This window comes from Euleptes europaea, chromosome 4 (genome assembly GCF_029931775.1).
Source record: "Euleptes europaea isolate rEulEur1 chromosome 4, rEulEur1.hap1, whole genome shotgun sequence".
NCBI classification, from domain to species: domain Eukaryota; kingdom Metazoa; phylum Chordata; class Lepidosauria; order Squamata; family Sphaerodactylidae; genus Euleptes; species Euleptes europaea.
This window is the reverse complement of record NC_079315.1, coordinates 36,797,951-36,824,572: the sequence shown is the minus strand read 5'-3', so window position 1 is coordinate 36,824,572 and position 26,622 is coordinate 36,797,951. Positions and strand designations below refer to the sequence as shown.

At 42.7% G+C, this 26,622-nt stretch overlaps 1 protein-coding gene across 1 annotated transcript in view; it reads left to right on the top strand.

Annotated features, from left to right (window-relative positions):
* Nucleotides 1–25,994, top strand: part of ACER2 (alkaline ceramidase 2) — a 28,045-nt gene extending 2,051 nt beyond the window's left edge. Inside the window, exons 2-6 of the mRNA XM_056848609.1 lie at nt 14,954–15,068; nt 17,902–18,043; nt 21,671–21,808; nt 23,575–23,712; nt 25,772–25,994. Of these exons, the coding sequence (XP_056704587.1) occupies nt 14,954–15,068; nt 17,902–18,043; nt 21,671–21,808; nt 23,575–23,712; nt 25,772–25,958 (720 nt within the window). The 3' untranslated portion in view covers nt 25,959–25,994. The remainder of the gene's footprint in view (nt 1–14,953; nt 15,069–17,901; nt 18,044–21,670; nt 21,809–23,574; nt 23,713–25,771) is intronic.
* Nucleotides 25,995–26,622: the final 628 nt, after the last annotated feature.

The window sequence follows — 26,622 nt, the reverse complement described above, 5'->3', positions numbered from 1 at the left end:
AGTGCAGTTGTATTGTGAGCTGCCGTCTGATGTCTGGCTATTTATTAATTTAAATCTTGTTCATGGGATGATCGTCTTGAAAGGGACACCAAGGCCACGTCTAGCCCTCTTTGTGAGGTTAAAACTATTCATTCCTTTATTAATGTTCATCATCTGAGCCTGAAAACGGCACAGGAGCAACACCAGCAAACCCTCTTTGCTTCTTTCATGTTATGCTTCAGTTCATGATTACACACTCTTTGGTATAAATGTGCCATTTTGATCCTATTGAAGTCAGTGTCAAATCTTCAGTCCTTTTGAATGGCTCCAGCCCTGGAGCCAAGAGCATCTCTAACCACCATGCTACAGGCTCCAAAGTTTCCTGTTTCTTTCCAACTGCATTGTTTACTTAAATAATTCAGAAGTGCATCTGATCATGTTTTCTGTTCTGTGAATATTTATTCATCTAACTCTGTGTAAGATTGCCCTTTGAGTCTGACAGGATAATTCTAAGGAGGTGTACTCAGTGGGGTTTATTCCCAGGAAAGTATTTTTAGGATTGCACTGTAAGAAAACATACTGATGCAAGCCCAAGTAGTTACTATTGTTCAGTGTAATTGACATTAATTTTTTTAAAGTTACGTAATGCTTATTTAGTAAAGAGTTGTGTAAGGGTTAGAACAAATTTTATAATAGCATAACATTTTAAATTAAATTTTTATGGTGTTTCTAGCTAGAACTCGGATCTCCAATAGCTTTTAAAATGGCATTATTAATACTAGAAAATGAGTTGAAAAATAAGTCAACTCAGTAAACTAACATACAGTTCCAAGAAAGAAAAGAAGTACACAGAAATGCAAGCTTGTTTTCTGGAAATCCACTTAAACTTGAGTGAGAAAACTTTCCATATTATTGAGAGAGTTCAATCTCATTTATTTTTAAAAATTAGCAAGCCAAACACATGGCTGTTATTTTTTAAGTACAGAGTATGTGGCTGCAGGGCAATAGATCAAAAACTATTCACATAATTATAGCAATTTATTAAGTCATATTAGTACCCAACTGCAAGATGGTAAACAAAGATGTACATATACTACAGTCTACCAGAATTCAAAAGTTTTCCTCTGTAGCAATGACTTATCAGATGCAATAAATCACAATCCTTTCAATGAAGGAGAACCATTGGGCAGTAACCAGTTACATCTGTAATCCGTCTTGAGGATAAGATGCGCTGCCAGCTCTATCCCCGTTTCAATGTTGTCTTCCTCAGACTTAATCCTATATATTAAAGACAAAGTATACTGCCAACTAACAATTCAACAAATATATTACTCATTATACTTAATGAAAAATAATACTAACCTTGCATATCCCAGATAAAGTACATCAGTGAATTTTCAAGCTTCAAATAAGCAATCATAAAATGCTCCCACTTAGAAGTGTGTCAAAGTTGTTTGTATGCAACGTGCCCAGGCTAATAACTTGCCCATTAAAAACCCCTGGGAGACATTTATGTCTTCTAATGAGGGGAGTAAACACCTATCAGTTCTGCAGTATCCTGCAGTACATATGCTAAATGCAGGATTAGTTTGTGTGCTATAATCTCTCTGTGTACCTTATGCAGTGAGTTTCTAGCAGATTTTCTAATGAGACTGGCCCTCTGGTCTTGTCAGAGACCAATGGTATTGCATGGGAAATTACCGTCTTTTGTTTGGACATTAAAATCAGGTATCTAGCAATTAGAAGTGGATTCGTTTCCCAGGGAGAAGTAAGAGAGCAGAGAATCTTACTAGGTTCAACAGAGAATTGGACACATCTCTGAGGAATTTTGTGTAATTTTTGGTTTCGGTTTAAGGAGGTGGGTGGCATTCCCCACACATGATTTGATTCCTACAACTGCATAACACATGGCAATGTCCTATATTTTTTCAGGCATGGCATAATTGAAGTGGTCATTTGCTATGATAGATGATGAAGGTTTTTAGATCTTGTATTTCACTGGAAAATACTTTATCTAATTTAACCAATTACCCCAAGCAATGATACAAACTTTGAATTAAAAAAAAACCCTTTTTATTGTAGTTACTTCAGTATAAAAATGAAAAAGTAAAATGTAAAAACACAAAAATATATGAGAGTTGATTACATGAAAAAATCTAACATATTCTAGCAAAATAGTATAGATACACAATAGAAAAATTGTGCATACAAGCATATCTGGGAAGAATCTCCAACTTTTCACAATCTCAAGCCCCTTTATATACCCTTTCAGAGGTTATCTGTTATGAGAACCAATGAGAATCAGCAAGAAATTGATATGAAATTCTTGTCAAATTTGCACACATCAAAAGACATCACTTGTATCAATAAGACAAAACTTCCCTAATCAAATACCTTTCCCAAACTTTGATCTTGTGTCAGACAAACAGATGACATAGGAATATTGAGGATGGTGCCGAGTTGTTTTCTGTTGCCCAAGAAGGTCGAACCAGAACCAACGGGTTGAAATTAAATCAAAAGAGTTTCCGTCTAGACATTAGGAAGAATTTTCTAACAGTTAGAGCGGTTCCTCAGTGGAACAGGCTTCCTTGGGAGGTGGTAAGCTCTCCTTCCCTGGAGGTTTTCAAGAAGAGGTTAGATGGCCATCTGTCAGCAATGCTGATTTTGTGACCTTAGGCAGATGATGAGAGGACAGGAGGGCATCTTGGCCATCTTCTGGTCGCTAGATGTGGGGGGGAGGTAGTTGTGAATTTCCTGCGTTGTGCAGGGGGTTGGACTTGATGGCCCTGGTGGTCCCTTCCAACTCTATGATTCTATGAATAACACCCAAACATATTTCCTTTCTCAAAATAAATTATCAATTTTCACACTTTCATCTTCAAGGCTTATTAACCACAAAAGACAAAGTTGTCTTTTAACTTGAAAGCAAAGGAATTTTAACTTGAAAGCAAGGAAAATCCGCAAAGACAAAATAAGTCATTATCATAATAGACTTGAAAGCTAGGGAAAATACTTCAGAAACTACAAAAAACGATAGGGCGAAAACGCACGGTCACTTTATCTTCCTTTAATCCCTGTTTTAGCCAGGATCGAATGCACATTAGGTGAAACGCATGCGTTCGATCCTGGCTGAAACAGGGATTAAAGGAGGATAAAGTGACCATGCGTTTTCGCCCTATAGACTTGTTTTTCACTACTTGGCATTATCAAAAACATTGAACTTGTTTTGACTAATCTCAGATTTCAAATGACTATACAATATCTGGGAACGTAGTATCTGACCTAGTTCTGTGGTTTTTGTGGTCTAACATCCTGTCTCATAAACAACTTGCTTTTCATAAGTGTCTACCTCTCTGCAGGCTCACATTGGAAGCCTTAAATTTTAACTTGGGTTTTAGATCAATGCTGCAGTTTGTCAATAATCTGTACTTCTAACATTAAGTATATTGAAAACCACAACATAATTCTGAAACACGATTAATTTTTAAAGTGATGAGAGTGATCCTGAATAGTCCAACTTCATACCTGATGAGCACATTCAGGTTAGCAGAGAAGTATGCTGAAATGTTAATGCACTTACTTTTCATTGGGATTATGGAGTGAAAGATTTTGTGCCTCAAAAAGGGAATTCAAGAATTGTCCTTCAGACTTAATAGTTTGGATGGGGAACACATTAGGATCAGAAGACTATTCTTATAAAATGGTTCTTTTAGAGGTAATTTTCTTGTATAATTCTGCTCTGGCCCCTGTTCTTTGAGGAGTGTGTATGTATGCTGATTTATTTCCCCTCTCCTGCAAAAACAAATATTCTAGGGTTTTTTTAATGCTATAATGTAAAAGCTACTGCTGTGCAGTGGCTAACAGACTGAGAACTAGCTTAATCAGGTCTATTCAATGGGGCTTACTCCCAAGAAAATATTCTTATGATTACATTGATCGGCTGTAATCCAAAGAACACTTCCTTGGGAGTAAGCCCTGCTGAACTAGACTTACAAGTAGGACTTTTAATAGACCTGTTTAAGATTGCTCCCAATCAGTGCAATCCTAAACAGAGTCACACCATTCTAGGCTCATTGAAGTCAACGGTGGCAATGCAAGGCTGCAGCATACTTACTAGGGGAAAAGTCCTGTTGCACTCAGTGGGGTCTCCTTCTGAGTACACATGCTACAGAATGCACTGCATGCTGTGAACTGCAAAGCCTCTGTCTAAATTTTACTTGGTGGTTGAAAACATGCTACTCTTTCTTATTGCTTATGGGTCAGTGTCTTCAGTGTGGGTCCCATAACAGATAATACTGACCTACTTTACAGGGGTCAGAGTGAACTAATGTGAAACACTTTTACAGGTCTGGGTAAATGCTAAATGTGGTTAGTATTTAGTGTCAACTTCATAGCTAATGCTCTGAGTGGTTAACTTCTCAGTTTCATTTCTCTTGGCACCTGTGGGTAGGTAAAGGAGGCTAAGACAAATTGCTGTAATTCCCATTTTACAGATGGAATGCTGAGGCTAAGTGACTGACCTGAGATCAACACTAGGTTTGATTCTTGCAGTCCTGGCCTTTGGGCATAGGGCATATAATGAACTGCCCTCAGCGAGACGTGCACCTACAGTGGTATTCTCTTTCACTGTTAATTATGTGGTATGAAAAGCCCAGACTTCAGATCCTTTGGAATCTAGCTAGAGCAGTTGTTTCAATTTTAGGGCATATTACACAGGATCTGAAACATGTTTGGAAAAACCCTTCCAAACATTGAACTAAAATGGGAACAAATGCCATTCTATTTATTTATTTTGTTTATAGCCCACCTTCATTCTAATGTCTGTATGCAGGAACTCTGTGTTCCTGTGTCTGAACCATCTTGTCTTTCTGGTTGCTTCGGATCAAGGTTCATCACTGAAACCTGGAGACCGAGGGTGTGGACAAATATTTCATGGCTTGGGTGGGTACCCTGTGCTGTTCAGCAAGCACACCTATGCTGAGCACTGCCTGTTTACCCTAGCAAAGGTCAGATGTTTACACTGTTCATAAGTTTGTCTAAGGTAATGTGCTGTGCTTCCATAAAGATAAATACTTCTGTACCCAAGAAACCAGATTCTTTATCAAAAGCAATACAAAAAGGAATTTTTTTAAAAAAATTGTACATATATTTGTTTTGCATATCTTGTTTTGCTCCTGCTAGCCATGGAGAAAGCAGAAAAATTAGTAATACAGGACAGCAGGGACTGGGGAAATAAAGAAAAAATACATTCTTGTTGTGTACTAGAAGGCCAAGCAAGAATTGTAGGATGCGCTAGTGCCAAGGACATAACTCAATCTGAGATAGGCATTTGAAAGTCCCATTGATTTCACCGGGGGTGAGTTAAAGAAGCATGTACTTAAATTAACCACAATTAATGGGGCTTTAATGTACTTAGCTGGGCTGGATTGTAGTGTAGTTATGAGTTAGATCATTAGTCCTTCCCACTTTTCTGATAGCAGCTTCCCAGTGGGTCAGTTAAAACCTACTGTGAAAGGCAAAGATCCATGTAGCTGGAGGTGGTAGGGACTGGGCTTGGGTTTAGACATGCAAAAGCAGACTCTCCTGTACGGAATGATAATTTCTCTCTCCCAGCCTTTTTCAGGAAGCATAAAGTTTGCAACAACAATATGCTGGTGAAATGTCATGTTTGGCACCCAGATTGTGTCAAAGTACAGCTTGCGAAGTGGCAGGCAGTGGCCTTTCTGGTAAATGGCGCATGGCTTCTACATTTGTTGAGTGGAGCTGAGGATTTTTAAAAAAAAAAAAAAATTTTAAACTAACAAGTTACAGATACACAAATACAAATTCACAAATACAAATTCACAGCATACATTATAAAACATAATCCTACCTTCTACAAAACATATAACACATATAAAACATTACATGGTGTACCCTACTCTGCCCCGGATCAACTATTAGATTGTTATCCCTACCATCTATTCAACTTGATATTTTACTATTGGTGCTGCTTCTCCTAAATATTGTTATTACATACATACATACATACACACACACACACACACACACATATATATATATATATATATATATATATATTAATTTATTTACTCTTAACATACTACATACATCCACTATACCCTTCAACTACCCTTCAAATAAGGAAAAGCTACAGAGGCCTTACATATTCACATAATCATCATAAGATTTCCATTTTCTTTCCCACTCTTCCACTGATCTGTTATTCAGTAGATTTGTCAGCCAAGCCATGACCACATACTCTGCCATTTTGTCTTGCCAACTTTCTATTTCTGGTGTTTCTTCTTGTTTCCATTTTGTTGCAGTTGCCACTCTTGCTGCTGTTCTCACATAAAGAAATACTTCTGTACTTTTATCGATATTTGAAGATAATATTCCGAGTAGCATCGTTTTGGGGTCCAACTTCAATCCAAAATCTTTTAATCTTTTTGCAAGACCACCAAAAGTGGAGCTGAGGATTTTAAGCAGCTATGGCATGGGAGTATTTTCCATCCAGTGGAAGTTCAGGGTTATCTGATGCTTCAGATTAACAAACAAAACCATTTACTGTTCCCCCAGAAAGTGTTTTGTTCTTTTTAAACTTACACGGAACCTGCTCATCTTGTAGTATCCTCCTGAAATAAGTGGGGGAGCTCCTCTGGAGTAGAGTGCTCTGAACTCCCAGACTTTGCTGGAGTCTTATTAGTGAGCTTGGATACCAGGTGACTTAAATGATCAGGTTTTGAGCATACAAGTTTCAGATTTCCAAAGATGCTGTTCACTGTTTTAGCTGTCAGGAGAGAAAACTCCTTTAAGGTATTATTAGAGTCTCCAGAGTGAAGAAGCTCAATTACTGTTATCAGTGACTAAATCTATAGGATTTATACCTCACTAAAAGGTTCCTTGTTAAAATTAGTCACCACAAAGCAATGAGGCAATCTAATTGAATCAGTTAAGATGCTTTTTATTGCTAACTTCAGAAAAATTAGTATTATACCCATATAAATGCAGTAAATATAACAGAATATAAAATAAGCAAAACAAGCTAGTTTACAAAATTTCACAGATTTAAGTTTCCCAGTTTATTCACAGAATATTTATACATATCAACATGCCGCCCGGGAAGTCAAATAGAGACCTCCACCGTCTTACAATTTCCAACCCCATATATACCGGTACTCTTTCTTCATGGGAATTCAAATCTGTTATTATCTATTATAACTTTTCACATCAGATCTTTCCCAAGGATCAAAGATATCCTTCTCATGTAGTAAAAATACAAATCAGATAATATTTCCCTTCTCTGTGTGTAAAGTGCCGTCAAGTCGCAGCCGACTTATGGCGACCCCTTTGGGGGTTTTCATGGCAAGAGACTAACAGAGGTGGTTTGCCAGTGCCTTCCTCTGCACAGCAACCCTGGTATTCCTTGGTGGTCTCCCATCCAAATACTAACCCTGCTTAGCTTCTGAGATCTGACGAGGTCAGGGTATTTCCCTTCTAAACGCATTCTATCAATCTTCTCATCCATTGTACCAAGGTTACATTTGCAAGGGTACATAGTCAACTGATAACGATATGCATTCACAATCAGATTCACAAATCCCTCATCAGTTTCCCACTAACTTCAAACATCAACTCAGATAATGATATGAATGGCTAATTATATAATATGGTGTGAAATTCTTTTTATTCACACAAAGGATGTGAGAAAAGATGCTTGTATGCATTTCTGTTACCCCCACAGACAGTATAGACAGCAATTTTAAAAGGCCAAAAACGTTTCTGTCGTTATCTCATTGTTTTGCTAAGACTTGGCTGGCTTTGGCTGGCTGCCTGGATCTGCTTAGAGTTCAAGGTATCTGCCAGTTCTTGGCTAAACCAAAAGCATTTATACATGCCATGCTCCAGCCGGGACACTTTAATACTGTTAATTGCCGTAATCTGCAATGCATATAATATATTCTTAACCCAATATTTTCCTAATACCATTACAAGAGTCTTCCACCTCGGCCAACAGCAAAGAGATTAAAGCTTCATTTTGGCCTTCACACAGGTTATTAAACTGGGTGGTCTCACAGGGTTCCCACTCTGAGGAGAGGGCATCTTGAAAGCTCGGGTGATTCTCATCCATTGCTAGGGGAGGGAACTAATTGATTACACTTCCTGTCTCCTGATGTGAATCTCCTGTAACGTCCAGTTTTCCTCCTGCCTTGCTGGGGAGAGCACCATAGTAGCCTAGCTGCTGCTAGATTAGATAGAGATCTACCTTATTCTTCCTAATCTAAACTACTCTACTTCAATCTAAACTTCTCTACTTCAATCTAACCTACTTTATTCCTATTTTAGCCTTCATTGATCTGTCCTTTCTTCTCCGGAGGAAGATGATTCTCAAAATGTCCACCGCATCAACTCCTAAGGGAGAAGACGCAGGCTTCCTCTCTGACAGGGACTATGATTTGGCTCTGCGCCGTCATGGAAACATTCACCCAGGTGAGCCTTCAGAGAGCTGTTTCAGCTACCTAAAGGAGCTGAATCGGGTAAAAAGGAGCCCAAAAAGCCATGGCTACCAGCGCCCAGCAAAAAAGGCAGGGAAAAAAAACGACTGGTCAAAAAATCGATCACTGCAGTCCCTATGGCTCCCTCACCGCTCAGCCGACCAAAGGGGAGCGTTCCTCTGCAGATCCTGCCAAGAGGTCTTCAGAGGAGAAGGTTTCTCCCCGGATTGAAAAAAATGAGTAAAAAAGCCACCTACTCACAAGGACCATGATTAACAAAAATTCGCAGGAGCAGTTGCTAGCTATACAAGCCCTGCAGTTCTCCAGGCCACCTCCAGGGGATTCCACCTCCCAGGCTCACTCCCTTTTACAATCCCTGGCCTCTATAGATCCTTTCTCTGAGCTTGGATACCATATGGCTCGGGAGACCGTGGCCCACTAAAGCAGCAATGAAATCCACTCTCCCTGCTCCAGATAACCAGAGCATAGATGACTGTGCCTCTCTTGACCAGGAATCTGAAGAGGAAGAAAGGGAAGAGGGAGAATTTGTCTCTGATGAAGAAACTCCTATTGTGGAGGAACAGCAACCAACGCTGTTTTCCCCTGATGATTTTCAGTCCCTACTAGCTAAAGCTCTTTTTGCCCTGGATCTTTCAGATGAACCTGAAAAACCATCTAGTGATCCTAAACCTAAGTCTATTAGAAAAGGGAAGAAGGAGTTTTTCCTTCAATACGATTCACAGAATTTAAAGGTTCCCCTTCCAGAACATTTTGAGAGGGTTATTAGAGCAGAGCGGGATAATCCCACCTTTAATAGTTTTCAGCAAGTACCAGAAAACTGTATGAGATGGCACCCTGTGCTATGGAGTTGCTAAAACTGCCGGTAGTAGACGCCCCAGTGGCAGCCCTACAGTCCAATGAACTGGCTGTGGAGGATGTAGTAGGCTCAATTCATGACCAACTAGACAAGAAGGCAGAGTTTCAGTCACGTAAGGTTCATGAAACCTCTTCCCTAGCCATTCAGGCCAATGCTATGGCAGCCATCTTGGCCAGAGCCTCAATAGTATGGGCTCAGTTAATCCCAAATCCAGACAAGAGGGTGGCAGAGGGCCTAAATAGAATTTTAAAAGCATCTTCCTTTTTAGCTGATGTTTGTCTAGATGATTTGACCTTTTCATCATGTTCTGCAGCTGCTAACACCGTTATCCGGAGAGCCCTATGGCTAAGGTTCTGGCAAGCTAGCTTTCGATCCAAGTCTGTTCTGTTAGCCTACCCCTACCAGGGAGCTAAACTCTTCAGGGAAAGGCTGGATCGTATACTGACTAAGGACAAGAAGAGAGTGATGCCCAGAAACAATAGAAGGGACAACAGAAACTCCCAGTTCTTTCATTCCTTTTGATCCTCACACACGCTGCAGAGATTCCAATCAGACCAGAGACGGACCACTTGGAACTCGAGGGGATCTTTTCATTGCTTTGGATACGACAGCAGAAACACTCATCCTGTTTGTCGTTGCAGAAGAATTGTTAAGTCCAACAAGAACCCAAAACAGTGATGCCAGGACACTGATGGTGGGAGGACGTCTTCAAAAATTCTTCCCTCAGTGGCTTTGATCCCAGGCCGATGCTTGGGTTCTCCAGGTAGTCCAACAAGGTTACCTGATAGAATTTTCGTACACGCCACAAGATCATTTTGTACCGTCCCCGAGATCCCATTGGCAGGACAAGCATGCGAGAACGTTGGACGCCATAAATCACCTACTCCAAATAGGCGCTTATAGAACCTTTTCCCACCTTGGAAACTTCCAAAGGCATCTATTCCGTATTCTTCACGGTTCCCAAGAGGTCAGGAGACTGGAAAGCCATCCTAGATCTAAAGTACGTAAATTGGCATATTCCACCAAAACGACCCTTCACTCCACTGTGGAGGCGCTTCTGCCAGACACGTTCATGACATCCATCGATCTCATAGAAGCTTACCTACACATCCCCATACACCCGTCTCATCACAGGTTCCTGCGCTTTGTGTACATGGATGCCCATTACCAGTTCAAAGTCCTCCCATTTGGGTTGGTGTCTGCTCCCAGCGTTTTTTCAAAGACCTTAATCACCATCGTGGCAATTCTATAAAAGGAAGGGATCCAAGTCTTGGACAACATCCTCATCTGCGCTCCATCAAGACAGTCTTCCAGGGCTCACGCCTCCCGCGTCATCAGGGTGCTCAAGGAACACAGCTACCTGATAAACAGAATAAAGAGCCAGCTTGTGCTGCGCCAGCGCCTTCAGCACCTGGGTGTTGTCGTCAACTCCACCATCAACTCCTGATTCCTTCCAGAAGACAAGGCACAAAAACTCTCCAACTTAGCCAAGGTCACAGCCAGAGCAAAAAATGTCAAGATCATGGCGATGGCTCTTGCCTAGCAGCCATTCCCTGGGCTCAATTCCATGCCAGATCTGTTCAATGGCTGCTATGCCCCCATCAGGTGGTGATGTATGATGATGACTAATTCCCACCCTTCTCACATGGCTGTTGGACATCCTGAGCTTTCAAGATGCCCTCTCCTCAGAGCGGGAACGGAACCTTGAATACTTACCGAGAAGATTCCTTCTGCTCCGAGGTAGATGGGCATCTTGCCCACCCAAAGGATCAAGACGTCATCCTCTAGTACCATGAAGTGAATCTAGATTCACAGCAGAAATTTAATTCCTTGCAAAAAAAATGTTAGATTACATCTGGCCATTCTTCCTCCATTCTATCTGTGCTGTATGCATTGTTCTACTCTGCCTGTTCTGTTAATTTATGGTTCCGACACCTTATGTCAGTTACAATAGTTCACTTATGTAAGGTTTTTAGAGTTATTTTGTTAGCCTGTCTTTTGTTAGCCTGTCTATAGTAAAACTGGAAGCTACAGGAGATTCACATCAGAAGACAGGAAGTGCAATCATTTAGTTCCTGCCTCCCCTAGCAACGGATGAGAATAACCTGAGCTTTCAAGATGCCCATCTACCTCAGAGCAGAAGGAACCTTCTCAGTAAGTATTCAAGGCTCTGGGATGCCAAGGCAGTTAAGCGGTTCGAGATGGGAACAGAGCCCTCCAAGGAATTAGCAGAAGTAAAATAGTCCCCAGTCTTGCTTTGCTTACGCGCAGGAGTAGAACTTAAATCCTCAGATTCACGGAAGCATTTACCAGCTCTCATTAAAATGCATCTAAATTTTACTTGTCAAAGCATGAGAATGTTAGTTACATTCCAAACTTGCCAGAAGGCTTGTTAATTCAGTCCATAAAAAGATTACATGCAGACCAGACAGCAGCCCCAAGGACTATAAATCTCAGACGCTGTACTCCTCTCCTTCATCTAGCTGCCTGGACGTAATTAGATACAATACAGAGAGCTTATCACCCAACCAGGGTACTCCCTTCACATAACAAGTTTCAAAGCAAAACAAGACAAACTTCTTTAGGGCAGCTTCAGAGTAATTTGCTATTATTCTAAATATCAAACTGCATGGAAATAGAAGCTAAAATGACTAAACTGAGGCTATCACACCATGAGACGACAAGAGTCACTGGAAAACACAGTCATGCTAGGAAAAGTTGAGGACCTCAGGAGAAGAGGAAGACCCAACAAGAGATGGATTGACTCAATAAAGGAAGCCACAGCCTTCAATTTGCAAGATCTGAGCAAGGCTGTCATAGGACATTTTGGAGGACTTTCATTCATAGGGTCGCCATGAGTTGGAAGCGACTTGATGGCACTTAACACACACACATGGAAATAAATAGAAAATGGAGAATTCTTGCGGAGGAGGCTATACCTGAGGGTGTTATTCTGTCGCCATCTTGGATCTCCCCCACTAGCATTATGTCTAAAAAAATGGATTGGAGCAGTCGAACAATCAATGGGACATATCCAAGCCAAATTTCTCCGCAAAATATGCCTAATTGTGTTCCTTATGCAGCTTTGTGCTTGGAAATTGGTCAAGTGCTATTCGAAACTAGAGTGTGGCTTATCACGGTTAAATTCTGGCTATGCCTACATTTCAAGGCTGATACCTCTTCTCTTTTTTACCATATGCTTATGGAATCACACGCTTCTAACTGGTCAGTTTACATTGAGAGTAAAATTAAATCCATTGGTTTACCATTGGATTCACTGTTTATGCTCTCGGATACCGAAGCATTTCAAACAATAAAATGCAGACTGTTAGAAGTTGGATTGCAAAATCTCAATAGCACTGCTAACAAGACTTGCTCCCCATTAAGATTAGGGATTCCCTTTGATATATATGAGCTTCCATCGTATTAGTACCATCTTTACAACCCACATCAACGTAGAGCCTTTTCCCTGGCCAGATTTAATGTTATGCCATCTCCGATTTTGGAAGAAAGATTTTGGAAAATCCCCCTTTCAGACAGACTTTGCCCCTGTGGTAACAACTGCATTGAATCAAATGTAACGTATATACTCGTGTATAAGCAGAGTTTTTCAGCCCAAAAAAAGGGCTGAAAAAGCCCAACTCGGCTTATACGCGGGTCAATACGGTAGAGGGGGGGAACTTACCGCCCGCGGGCAGGTGGCAGCGGCAAGTCCCCCCCGCGTTCTTCCTCCCCCTACTGACCCACCCGCCGCCGCCACCCGCGTGCCTTCCCTGCGCCCAGGAAGCCCCGCGGGGCCTCCTGGGCACAGGGAAATGCGCGGGCAGGCGGCGGGTCGGGAGAGGTGTTGGGGGAGGGGGGGCTCGGGCAGGGCAGCCTGCCAGGCTCCGCCGCCACCCGCCCGCACACCTTCTTTGCGTCCAGGAAGCCCCGCAGGCAGGCTGCGGCGGCAAGTTCCCCCCTACCGACTGACCCGCCGCCCGCGCGCCTTCCCTGCGCCCAGGAGGCCCCGACCTGCTGCCCGGTAAGGTAAGCCTGTGGGGGGGGGGAAGGGCCTCCTTTCCCACCCTCGGCTTATACGCGGGTGCCTAATTTTTCCCCATTTTTGGGGTGAAATTAGGCACCTCGGCTTATACTCGTGTCGGCTTATACCCGAGTATATACGGTACATGTTTTATTCCATTGTAGATTTTATACAGAAAATGGCTCAAATTTTAAAGTCCTATTTTGACAAGTCAAATTCTCCTGATTGTCTTAGTGCTCTTTTTTTACTGAACAATCGTTATCCTGTTACAGTGGAGAAAGTGGCACAGTTTCTGAGATACGCTGTGAAAGTTCACCAGCAAGTTAATTAGAGGGTTTTTAATTTTAGCATCCCTTTTTCTATTTATTTTCTAACCTTGTCAGCAATGCTCAACTACAACAATTTAATGTTATTATGTAGTCACCCCATGTATTACTTTTATGCCATTCTCCTTCCAAGGACCTCAAGATGGCAAACATGGTTCTTTCCCTCTATTTTGTCCTTACGACAAATCTGTGAGGTTGGTTAGGCGGAGACTGTATGATTGGCTCAAGGTCACCCAGCAAGCTTTCATAGAAGAATGGGGATTTGATTGATTGATTGATTGATTGATTGAACTTTCACGGAACCAAAACTTGGTGGAAGCAGGGTTGGAGCAGTGTCTAAAATAGCTTTGCAAATGAAACGTATATGCCTACTTCATAAAGTAAAGCTTTACTTTAAATAGATGCACTTTTTTTCTTTTATAAGTTGTTGCTACATTCCTTTGAGTGTTCCGTTGTGCTTTTTCTCAGGACCCCTCTTCTACCAGAAGAGGCCCCGTTGCCAAAGTCCTGGCTGAGTATAATCAGGCTGACACCAGCACCTGCCCCAAATCCCTTTGGGGAGGGGGTCCGGCCCCCTCCCCCAAACCCTGCTGAGGGCACCCACCCATTTAGGCCACCATAGCACCAGGACACACTTCGGCAGGTTCCATTTTACTGGGATTTGGGGATTGCTAAACTAGATCAACCAAAGTCTTGTTTCCAGAGTTTCAACAAGTTTAACTGTGTTTTGTAAGAGCTTAAGCACCAGGTAAAGTTAGAATCTGTTACAGGTACTTCACAAGTTAAGTCCATGCACCATTACAGTTACTTCTAGTTAGCAAACCCTTAGTGCACATTAGTTGCTAGGAGAGAAGGGGGTATCCTTTAAATCCTTTAAAAAGGGGAAATAAGTAATTCTAATATTCTGTTCCTCTGTAGATGACCCAAACTGGGCCTCCTCAAATTGTTCTAAGGATGGCTGTCTTCATCATGGAGAGAACAATGACTTTGTTTCTGGAAAACATCCCAATCATAGAAAGCAGTCCTCCTTTTAGGGAAAGCATGCTAAATTATCTCCTGAACAAAAATCACAGGGCAGTACTGGCATTTGCTGCTGGGTCCTCCTGCTACCCCGTCCATCCGTCTCAATAAGCCTTAAACACTAACCAAGTGTTCTTTTCCCTTCTAATGATCTAAATAAAAATAATCATACAAATTTATTTCACCATTCCTTATTGCTTATTTAATTCATTTATTTCATTTTCCCCTCTAGATAAGCAACATCCTATTTTTTGTCTTGCCACCCATATGTATGTGCTTATTCCGACAATATGCATCCTGCTTCAACAGTGGAATATATTTAATATGGACCCTGCTAGTCGTGGTTGGTAAGTCCTTCTATGCCATTGTGCATATGTGACTTGAAAACAAAGGAAAATACAATTTTTTAAAAAAAGATTGAGATTAGCACAAGGTGGTAGTGGAAAAAGCTGCTTTCATGATTGCCATAAAAACTTGCCTGATTCAGAAGATACTTCTATCTGGCTTGTACATTATTATTCCATTCTCCTTCCAAGGACCTCAAGATGGCAAACATGGTTCTTTCCCTCTATTTTGTCCTTACGACAAACCTGTGAGGTTGGTTAGGCGGAGACTGTATGATTGGCTCAAGGTCACCCAGCAAGCTTTCATAGAAGAATGGGGATTTGAACCTGGGTCTTCCAAATCCTAGGCTGTTTCCGCACTAATCACTTACCACAGAGTATCCTCGTTGTTGATCTACAAGTTTTGGCAGCGTATTCAAATTTTCTGTCCGCATGCTGCCTCTTTCCTTCCTCCTGAGGTTTCGTCCTGTCCGCACTTTTCCAGAAAAAAAACCCCATAGGTTCTCAGGGGAATGTTGCATCATTCGTGACATTGTGGATGCTCCCCCCCTTTTTTGTTTTGTTTTTGGGCTCGGGCTCTAGCCACCAGTCAGCGTGGCTTCTGTTCTGCCTCCCCTCTTCCCAGCCAGCAGCCTCTTCCAGTAGGGCTGCCACTCTTCCTGGCGACCGTAATGTGTGTGTGTGTGTCTGTGCATGCACATCCATCCAGCATCTCGCTTTGCAAGTGCTCTAACCCAAAAATCCTTTTTTTGCTATTTTGAAGGGGGGAGAAGTGGGGGTCCACCCTTTCGAAACGCTGTCCTGGAAACCCAGCTTTGCACACATTCCAGCAAAAATATATGATCCTTCTTTACATGCCAATCACAGATGAAGTTCAGCGGTGGAAAACTGCAGCTTTTGGAAGGGGGAGGATTGACAAATCCAATCAACAGGAAAGGAGTGTGGGGCGGGGCAGTGATGGGGCTTTTGTTTTGGGAGAATCTTCCACTGCTTAAAATAAAAAGCCCTCCCTATTTTCTCTGATGCCCCCTCCCCACTTTCCAGGCAAGCCAAATCCAGCTGTAGTAGCAGCAGCGGCAGGCAACACAAACCAGGCACAGTGAGCAAAGGGGGGTAAAGTGAGGGAGGCAGGAGTGTTAAACTTTCAGATAAATCATAACCCTGTGCAAAGCAAGGGGTGGCGTTAGTCCAACGCTTTAATGTTCCTTTGCTAGTCCAACACTCCATTCTTTTGCTTGTCCAATTGCATTTGACAATTTTTTTTTAAAAAAAGCATACAAAATGGTTAGCTATAGGGAAGGGGAATTGGGAAGGAGGAGCTGGAGGCAATGCAGTAGGCGTGTTCAGCAAAGGGGGCAGAGAAATGAAGAACACCTTAAACATGTCCACTCCTTAGGGGAATTGGTCTTAGAAATGGCGAAAAAGGAAACATCATGGTATAAGTATTTGCTGATAATACAGATACAAAACAATTACAAAATGGCTCCAACCCCAAATGGAGGGGGGGAAAGTGCGGATACAAATAAATAAAACGTTTCATTAAACGTTTTAAAAAGTTAGTGCGGAAGCGGCCCTAGTCTTGACATTTTTGCCAGTGCACCATACTAGCTCTGAACTTCTGTTTCAGTTTTGATCCTTTCAGTGTAGCTTGCTGTAAATAAGTTGGTATCAGTTGCCGCAGATGTTGTGGGCTGCAATAGCCCTTGGCTCTAGGCAGCAAGAGAAGGGAGAACTTCTCTGCTTCCTGATCCGTAGGTCCCTTTGGCCACCCGCCTCACACTCCTGCCTCTGGATCAATCTTTGTACTCTATTGGCCCCTTTACCCACTCATCCTGCCCTGCTACTTTTGCATTGAGGTAATTTTAATTTTATTTTTCCTTTTTTATTTCACTTATATTGGTTAGTCACTCATACAGGGTGACGCACAGCATTTTCAAAAGCCATAAAATGATCCTAGAGTGGTCCTGTCTTGGCTTACTTGAAAGTAAGCCCCACTGAACTTATTGGGGACTTACTAATAAGCAAACATGTATAAGAAGGAACTGCATGTCGCAATATCATAAAATCTAGTGAAAACGTAATTCCTGAACCACAGTAGTAATAGTACCCAGCTGTATAAAATCTAATCTTTAGATAGCACTGGCCCCTTCAACCAACTCTTCAAAAAAAAAAAAAAAGCCTTGAGTGGAAGAGCTTGGAGCTCTTTAATAGTAGGGTGGGTGCCATAACAGAGAAGGCGCTGCTGCTTGCTCTTGCAGAGATTTCCCCCCAGATTTTGATAGGAGGAACATAAAGGGAAATGTGATTCCTAAAGTGCATAAGACTCAAGTTTAATCCATATTAGACTGAAACAGGCACTCAAAGGGGCTAGTGGAGTAATGAATCACATTTATTCCTTGTTCTCTGAGTCAAAGATTTTAATAGTATAACTTCTATACCGGAATACTCTTTGTATAGGCAAAACCCTGCCAGTCCTTGAGTCAGGTGCAGAGAGCTGCAAGTGGAGTGCTTCTAGAATTGCCTTCTCCCCCCCCCCATCTAGTTCATCTTTTCATGCTGCCTGAAAGAAATTATGCAGGATAACTTTGAGATCCAACCCAAACACTTTCAGAAATACCATGTGTTTATTTTAAATCTTGGTTGTGCAGCTAGTTTGTTTTTTGATACACACGGACACATAATATATACTTTCAATTCCTTGTTAGTCACAAGGAATTTTAATTTTCCAACATGCATCATCATCCACGCAACAACATCTGCTCTTGTTGAAGCTTGCTGAGAAGAATGCAGTACTATAAGCTGTAATAACTCTTTACTTTCAAATATGTCCTCCTAGGAATTGGATCGGTCTACTTCCATGCTACGCTTAGTTTCCTGGGTCAGATGCTTGATGAACTTGCTATACTCTGGGTTCTGATGTGTGCTCTGGCCATGTGGTTTCCCAGAAGATACCTACCCAAAATATTTAGGAATGACAGGTAATGTCTTAGGTAATGTTAACTTGCTTATTGTGAAAAACTTGCACTTGGAAGGTGACCGTCAGTAGTGATTGACAAGCTCAGCGGTCCCCAGCCTTTTTGAGCCTGTGGGCACATTTGGAATTCTGACATGGCATGATGGGCACAGCGACAAAATGGCTGCCATGAAATGGCTGCCGCAGGAGGCAGAACCAGCCACAAAATCATTGCCACAGCTTAACTTCAGTAACATCATGTAGATCAGGGGTGTCAAACATGCGGCCTCTGGGCCAGATCCGACCCCCGGAGGGCTTTTCTCAGGCCTGCGGAGCCGAGGCAGCTGGTCCCCCTCCCCCCCCTCCCCTGACCTTTTCTGGGCTTCCTGGGGCCGGATCCGGTCCCATGCGCCAGCTGGAAGCCTTCCCCCCTCCCCAGGCACACACGGGCCCCGATCCGGCCCCACGCGCCCGCCTGAAGCCTTCCCTCCTCTTGGCCCCACATGCCAGCCTGAAGCCTTCCCTCCTCCCTCCCTGGGCGCACACGGGCCGGAACCAGCCACGCGCGCCAGTCTGAAGCCTCCTTTCCTTTCTTCTTTCCCTCCATCCCTCCCTTTCCTTTCTCTCTTTCTCCCTGTCTCCAGTCTCTCTCTCCCTCTCTCCTGTCTGTTTTTCTCTTTCTCCCCTATCTTTCTTTATTTCTCTCTCCCTCCCTTTCCTTTTTCCTTCCTTCCTTCCTTCCTTCCTTCCTTCTCTCTCTCTCCTTCCCTTTCTTCCTTTTCCTTCCTTCCGTTCCCTCCCTCCCCTTCCTTCATCCTTTCTTTCCCTCTCTCTCTCTCCCTCTCTCCCTCTCTCCCTCTTTCTTTCTCTCTTTCTTTCTCTCTTTCTCTCTTTCTCTTTCTCTCTTTCTTTCTTTCTCTCTTTCTTTCTCTCTCTCTCCCCCCCTTCCTCCCTCTCCTCTATCTGTTTCACTCTTTCTGTCTCTCTCTTTCTCACTCTTTATTTCTCTTTCTCTTCCCTCTCTCTTTCTCTCTGTCTTTCTGGACTGGGAGAGAGCTGCAGGCTCACCAGTCAAGGCAGCCAGCCCTCCCCTAGTCCAGATCTGGGCTGGCGAGCCCACTGCAGGTTCACCAGCTTCCTAATTTAAAATTTTTAACAGAATTAATGGCAGGAACTAGAGATACAAACTTTATAGAAGACACTTTCAAAGTCAATTAATGATATTATTTTTTACTTAAAATACAAACATACTTTACAAAAAACAATAAGACTTAAAAGAAAACACTGTAAGAATGTTATTGTTGTAAACTTGTTTGTGTTTTAAGCAAAAAACAATAACATTAATTGACTGCCTGTGTCTTTTGTAAAGTTTGTATCTCCAGTATCTGGATTACATTTTATGGTATTTATTTATTTATACGCATTTGGCCCGGCCCGACCAAGTGACATTTATGTTATATCCGGCCCTCCTAACAAATGAATTCGACACCCCTGATGTAGATCTTTGTTCTGTGGTGGCAGCTGCTGCCAAGGCAGCATTTTTACAAGTCTGCACCGTCAAATCAGAAGCTTTGCTGGGCAAAAGCCCTACCCGGCCCCACCCACTTCCTAAAAACATTTGGCAGGTGCCAGAAAAGGTGTTGGTGGATGCCATGGTGCACCCACCAACACCCCTGGACAAGCTCTCCCCTTGCCACTGAGGAAGTGCAGGGGACTGTACTTTAGGAACACTCAGTTGTTCACACAGGTCAACAATTAGTCTCACTGGGCCTTCACAGGTTGCCTGTGTAACCTAGAAAATATGCCTCAGCTGGTTCTACAACAGGCTGAGGTTCCTGGCCAGACAGGTAGATGCAGTTAGGGAACCTTGAAGGCTAAAGAGCCTTAAGCTCCCATGCTTTACCTTTCTGACTTCCTAAGAGCGACTGGTTGTGATTTGTTGCCGTTTACTGGTTTGCATCTCCTTTATTCATGGAAGGTTTTGCATTGGATTTGTCACTCTATAGATGCACATTTTCCCCATCTGAATTCTTAAAACTCTGCATGGCGGCTTATTGTTGAGTTTTGAGAATATGGATAGGGGAAAAGTGCATCTAAAGAGTGGCAAATCCAATGCAAAACCTTCCATGAATAAATGGCCCTTGTTTTTCAGAGTACCCCGACTTGACCTTTCGCCCAGATTGCTGCTCAAATAGCTTGCAGCAGAACTTGCTGTTGTCAGCCCAGTCTTGTGACTTGTATGAAACTTGTTTATGCCTGTGAAACTGTACACTGGGTGCTTGTGTCAAGGTGCTGACACTGTCTGCTCTTCCCACCCACCCCCAATTCTAAACGAATCAAAGGTTCTCCTTTGGTGTCAGGTGGAGTTCTGACATGCGATTGGACGGCAGCTGCACAAGGTTCTGTGTTGTCGTGATTGTATCTGGTTACACAAGGATATTGAAACCAGTAGTAAAACCCTTCAGCCATTCTGCTGCTGTTATTCTCAGGAGGAATGATCTGTGAACTTTTTGCAGTTGTATACCATAGCGCGAAATTCCTCTGCTGCTCAAGTATTGAGGGCATATGTGGCTGTAGAAAATCTGCTGTGAAAAGTAGTGGGAAGTTTCCCAGCTGCTTCTTTTTAAAGGGGTGTGAACTGGGTTTGATGAGGGCGCCTACTCCACGTTTGACATGCATGTATTTTGCATCCCATGCCTGACCCAAAATATAAACTGTAGGATGCAGATCAGCCATCCAAAACTGCCTCTTTGGATGGGGTGTTAACAAGGTTAAACATTTCCCTTTTCAAACTGCCTTTCTTGGTAATACTGTCAAGGAAAACCATGTATAGTGCAGATCCTGTGTTCACTGATCTATAGAGAGTACCAGTTAGGATACTTAGGGCTTGAATTTAGATTGGGTTAGTCTTGGGAATCCCAAATAGACCCTCACCCACAACAGTTGTTTTAAAGTCGTCCCCCCCATTATTGTTGAGAAACCCCTTTGTCTTCAATATGCTTTAAAATGTTGCCGTAGAACTTTACCTTTTCTTCCAAGTCCTGGATACTAGAAGGAAATGTGCCAACCCAAAAGTTGGTCTGGCAGAATCTCCCTGACCCAAGTGAATAACAATTCAGGCAGAATTTTCTTTACATCCTCTGTGCAACCCTTCCTCCTAGCCTCCCCTGGTCCAGCCCTTCTTGTAGTCACATGGGTAGAGGAGGAGGGCTTATCGGAAAGATTCATGGCGGAGGAGTTATCCTCTAGGGATCAACCCCTGAGGACAGACCCCTCCCATAGGATCTCTCAGGTTTGGCATTTCAAGCTCCAAAGAGGGCCATACCTCACCGCTTAAAGAAACCCTGGGAGGCGGGATGGGGTGGGGGTTGGCCTTGTTGAGATTGCACCTGAGTGCTGAAAGGGAGCCTTTAATTCAACGGTGTCTTAACAATGGCATACTCCCCTCCTTTTAGTTATGATTTGCGGAGTGGAGTGGGACATACCCAGGCCCCTTTGAAAGAGAGGTTGGGCAACAGTGGTGTTCAGGAGGTTGCATGGTTGCTACGAACAAATGCAACCTCAATTTACAGTCTTAATATGTTGTCATTTGCTGCTTCTGTTGATTTAAAGCCTAAGTGACTTTAAAAAAATGTGTCTTGTTGTTATTCAGAGGCCGATTTAAAGCGGCAGTAGGGATCCTTTCTGGCATCACGACCTGCCTTGCCTTCATTAAGCCAGCCATCAATAACATCTCACTGATGACACTGGCTATTCCCTGCACTGTGCTGCTAATTGCAGAGCTTAGAAGGTGGGTAGCTATCTTGTCTCTGTCTGTGTTGGATGAAGCAGTCCTGCTTCGTGAGGATAATTGTCATGATTGCATCACTTTTGGTGTGTCATATTTCTCTTATTTTGGTTTGAAACCCATCTTGCCACCAAGGCAAGGCAAAGTCATAGAGCTAAAGATGCACCCGTGGGCCTCACTTCCAAGCTAGTATTTTCCCTTTCAGAGGGAAGCAAGATGATGATCAAGCAAAAATGAAACAGTAGCCTTGTAGCGCCTTAAAGACTAACCAGTTTTTTAATCTCGCATAACCTTTTGTGTATTGAAGCTCAGATCATCCAGTACATGAGAAAGATTCTTAACTGGGAAGGAACTAGGCTATTTTCTCACTTTTTAGAAAATAGTTTGTTTTTCTGTAGCTATTATTAATTGAGCCAGGGGTTGCCAACTGTTTGTGAGTGGAGTTGGGGGGATGGAGGCTGAAATAGGATGCAACTTCTGCAATGTGGTTAGAAGCACAAATTTTGTAGACATCAAATCCCAGTTGTGTGAAGTGGCAACCATGCAGTTCTAATCATGTCTAGGAACTGCTTCTGCATCTTACCAGTTCAGGATCCTGGAGGTAGCTATACTGCAAAGCTAAGGAATGAAACTGGATCTGAGTTAGTTGACAAAATGGTGCTAAGGTGGTGGAGGTGAATGTAGTTTTAGTGCAGGTTAATTTGAATGACAGAAAAGGGATTGATCTTGTATCATTTGGGCAATGCTTTATTCAAATCGATTGGAGACTCTCCAAATAGTACCTTCTTACATGAAGGAAAACACTGATCACTGGCAAGGCAGGAGGCATGCAAGAAGTGTATTGGAAGTTGGCTGTGGTCTGCTTCAGGTGTTCTCTTGGAGCACCTGAGGGTGCCCATAGTTCTAGAGGTGCTTCCTGGTTTTATCTACAAGCTGTGCCAGTTTCTACCTTAACTTCATGGGTGGAACTGCAGATCTAATTGGGTAATGTCCAGAGCTGGCCAATCTCACTAATTGTGCATGACAAAGATTGAACTGCTGAAAGGACTCAGTGAGTCCCTGAGTGAGCAGGGTAATGAACCCAAGTCTAGATTTAACGCTTATCTAATGTCATATCAGTTCTCTGTATTTTGCTCGACTTGCCTTCCTTGCTTAGGAAGGCTTAGTATAGGAAAAATATTTTTATATTTTTTGCCTAGGTTTGTTACCTTCTATGCAAATTTAGATTTAAGACAAATGGATTTTGGGCAGAGGCAGTAATTTTAAAATATTATTATAGTGTATTTTTAACTCTTCTTCAGAACCATAAGCTCCTTGGGTGGCCTTATGCATCCTGTTTGCTCTTTGTATTGTAACAGATAATAATGCTGTCCTATCTTATGAGGGTGTTGTAAATGTCTCTAAGATCTGTGGTGCATTCTGGGTACTTTGGGAAAGCGTAATATACATGCTAAGCATGAGTACGTTATCCACCTTTTTATTTTGGGTATCAAATGTACAATGGAAAGAGGTGAAACTTAAAAATGTTTAAATTCCACTGAATTGGACCCAGAATTATAACATTTTAAAATAGAAAATATTATAGTCTTCCCTGTTAAATACAAATAACAACTTCAACAACTCAAAATATTCATTCCTTGGTTCACTGTATAGATTGTAAAATTTGCCCGTCATTAATTGGTCTAATTTTAAGCTTCAGACCCTTTTCTTTATTTAGCATGTCACCAACCTATGTAATTATTTCCCTTTTCTGCCCTTTTTGCTTTTAGGTGTGATAACTTGCGAGTGTTGAAGCTGGGACTCTTTTCTGGTCTTTGGTGGACGTTGGCATTTTCCTGCTGGATCAGTGACAAAGTATTTTGCGAGATCTGGTCATCATTCAACTTCCCCTATTTGCACTGTGTCTGGTGAGTCTTGTGTGCTGGTTTTCATGAGAGCTCATTTTTTCAGTGTTTCCCTGGATCATGTGACCAGATTAAAAATTCAGTCAATGCAGGCGCTAACTTCGTTATAACAAAAATGTATGCAGGAATGAAGGTTGTGGTGGTAGAAACTGTTCCGTTGCCTTGGTGGTGGTTAGACGTTTGTGAAGACTTGGTGTTGGAACACATGAGATTCCAGGTTCAGTCCCTGTCATCTCTAGTGATACAATTTCATGCAGCTGTGTTTGCTTGACACTGCAGACAGCTACTGACAGGCAAAGTAGATGGTAGTGGTTAAGAGTGTAATAATATTTATTGGTACAGTCAATCAGACCAGTGACAACAGTGGTTAAGAGTGGTGGACTCTAATCTGGAGAACCAGATTAGATTCCCCACTCCTCCACATGAAGCCTGCTGAGTGACCTTGGGCTTGTCACAGTTCTCTTAGAACTCTCTCATCCCCACCTACCTCACAAGATGTCTGTTGTGGGGAGAGGAAGGGAGGGTGATTGTAAGCTGGTTTGAGACTCCTTAAAGGTAGAGAAAAGCGGGGCATAAAAACCAACTTTTCTTCTAGTGGGGAAGCTCCTCCAAGGAGCTTCTCATTCTGTCTTCACGCTGACCCTGTGGATTAAGTTTGGCTGAGATAGAGTGATTAGCCCAAGGAAAGTGTCATGATTGAGCTGGAACTTGAACTCGCTTCTCCCCAGTCCCAGTCTGATGCTATAACCACCACACCACACTGGCTGGCGTCCCACTGCTGTCTTCCCATTCCATTCGGATGGCACTGAAACAGCCTGATGTAATGTTCCCAGTAGTTGACTTTATTCCCTTCTAGCGCATGTGCGTCTTCCTTTTGCAATAGCATAGTCAGTTTCAGGTCCTTATTGCAGCTACCATTTCCTAGTAGCATCCCAGAATACTACGAGGAAGGAACTCTACTACCCTCTCTTTTGGAACAGAGAAACATGTGTACAAGAATAATGCTGTTAAAAGCTTTTTGTGAGCATACTTCTCAACGTATCACAGTTGCATCAAGCACTGTGATTCTGCCCTGCTCCCCAGCATACAAGCTGTGGTTGAATGTTCTATTGTCTTGGTGCTGAATATGAGTTTGCAGAGTCCAAAACTCAGTGGCCGAGCACATGCTTTGCATTCATAAAGTTCTAATTTTGGTCCACAGTATTTCCTGTTACTTGATTTCATGCACTAGGGCTGAGAAAGACTGGGTCTGGCTTTGTATGTTCATATGTAGCCAAATTGCTCTGTCCTACCCCTTTCTTGGGAAGAAGCCAGGCTTCATGCTAGAAGCAAATCCTTTGCAAGCAGATGGCTCCAGACTCAGTCTTCAGCATCTCCTGTTAAAAGATCTCAGGTAGTAGACATTGGAAAGTCTTTTCTCTGACCCCAAATCCTGGAAAGCTGCTGCCAGTCAAGGTCACTGGTACTCTGAACAAGACTGAATTTAGAAGGCTTTGGTTTAATTAAATAAATGATGGCTAGTGTGATTCTCTGCTTGCAGGTCACTCCACTAACCATGAATAGTCAAGGTCTGTCAGACTGGGATCTGAAGCCAGGATCATCTTAACTCTGCTTTTGCATAAAGTCTGAATGCAGACATCCCTGACTTAATCCTGGTTGAATCCTAGCTTGTTTCCTGGTGATGCCTTCTCAGACTGCAGAGAGAAGGCAATTAAACCAGCAATTGGCAAAACAAATCTTGGTTTGACTGGTTGTCTGTGGGCTGAATCCTAGTTTCACAAACTAACCGCTGTTAAAACGAACTCTGGTTTTACATTATGTTTGACCTGAGCCAACATAAGGAAGGTCGGTGTGAACTACCCTTTCATCTGTGGCACAGGTGTGTGGCCCCATACGTCATCCGTGCAGGATTTGCCTTTTTCGTATCAGTTCTGATCTTTGCAGACCATTTCTTTCCAGTGTTACAAGGGGTGCTAATTATACTTTGGAAGAAGGGGCCTGAGGCCCCCGTTGGTCAGAGTGCTTGATGCTCTCTTTACCATTTGTTTCTCTCCTCTCTTAGGCACATCCTCATCTGTCTTGCTGCTTACCTGGGCTGTGTCTTATTCGCCTATTTTGACGCTGTCTCGGAGATCCCTGAACAAGGCCCTGTCATTAAATTCTGGCCCAGTGAGAGGTGGGCATTCATCGGGGTTCCTTATGTCACCCTCCTCTGTGCTCACAAGAAATCACCACTGAAGATCACATGAAGCTTCATGCTCAGAAGAAGAGGCCGTAGAACTATTTATTACTATTCGTCTCTCCCTCTCAGAACTCTGTGATTCTGTTCAGGGGGAACCTCAAGGACTGTTTTCCGTTTCTGACATAAGCACATGCTGTGTGCAGAAGTTTTTTGAGCAGGCAGCAAGATCTCTTTGTTGCGGAACCTGGGAACCAAAATCCCCCTATTGTTTGGGTGGCTTTGGAGCTTTTATATTTAAAATCTGTGTTAGCACTAGGCTGTTTTTTGTCTGGCACACCTTGAATTTCTGACATGGAATTCTCTGGATGCAGTGCACAGAAGTAGGCATTATGAAAAAAGCGTGGCTACTGCCAAAACCAGCAGCCTTATGTTGTCTTCTCCTCTCTTGACATGACATGACAAAATACTTGACGTCACATCACATCACTGAGCTCTGATTTCCCCATCCCTCCCCCAGTTACTTTCATTGGCTGTTACTTGCAGCAGGGCAACTTAAAATATACTGGCATCATGTCGTGCATTTCATTTTCTTCCCTCCACTAGCATTTAGAGGAAACAGGGCTGCTAATTTCTGCAGCAGATCTGAGAATGTCTAACCGTGTTTCTTAGAGACTTCAAGGGTGAATTTGTACTTTCTGTTTCATTGTGACTGAGAGAAGCGATTGCTAGCT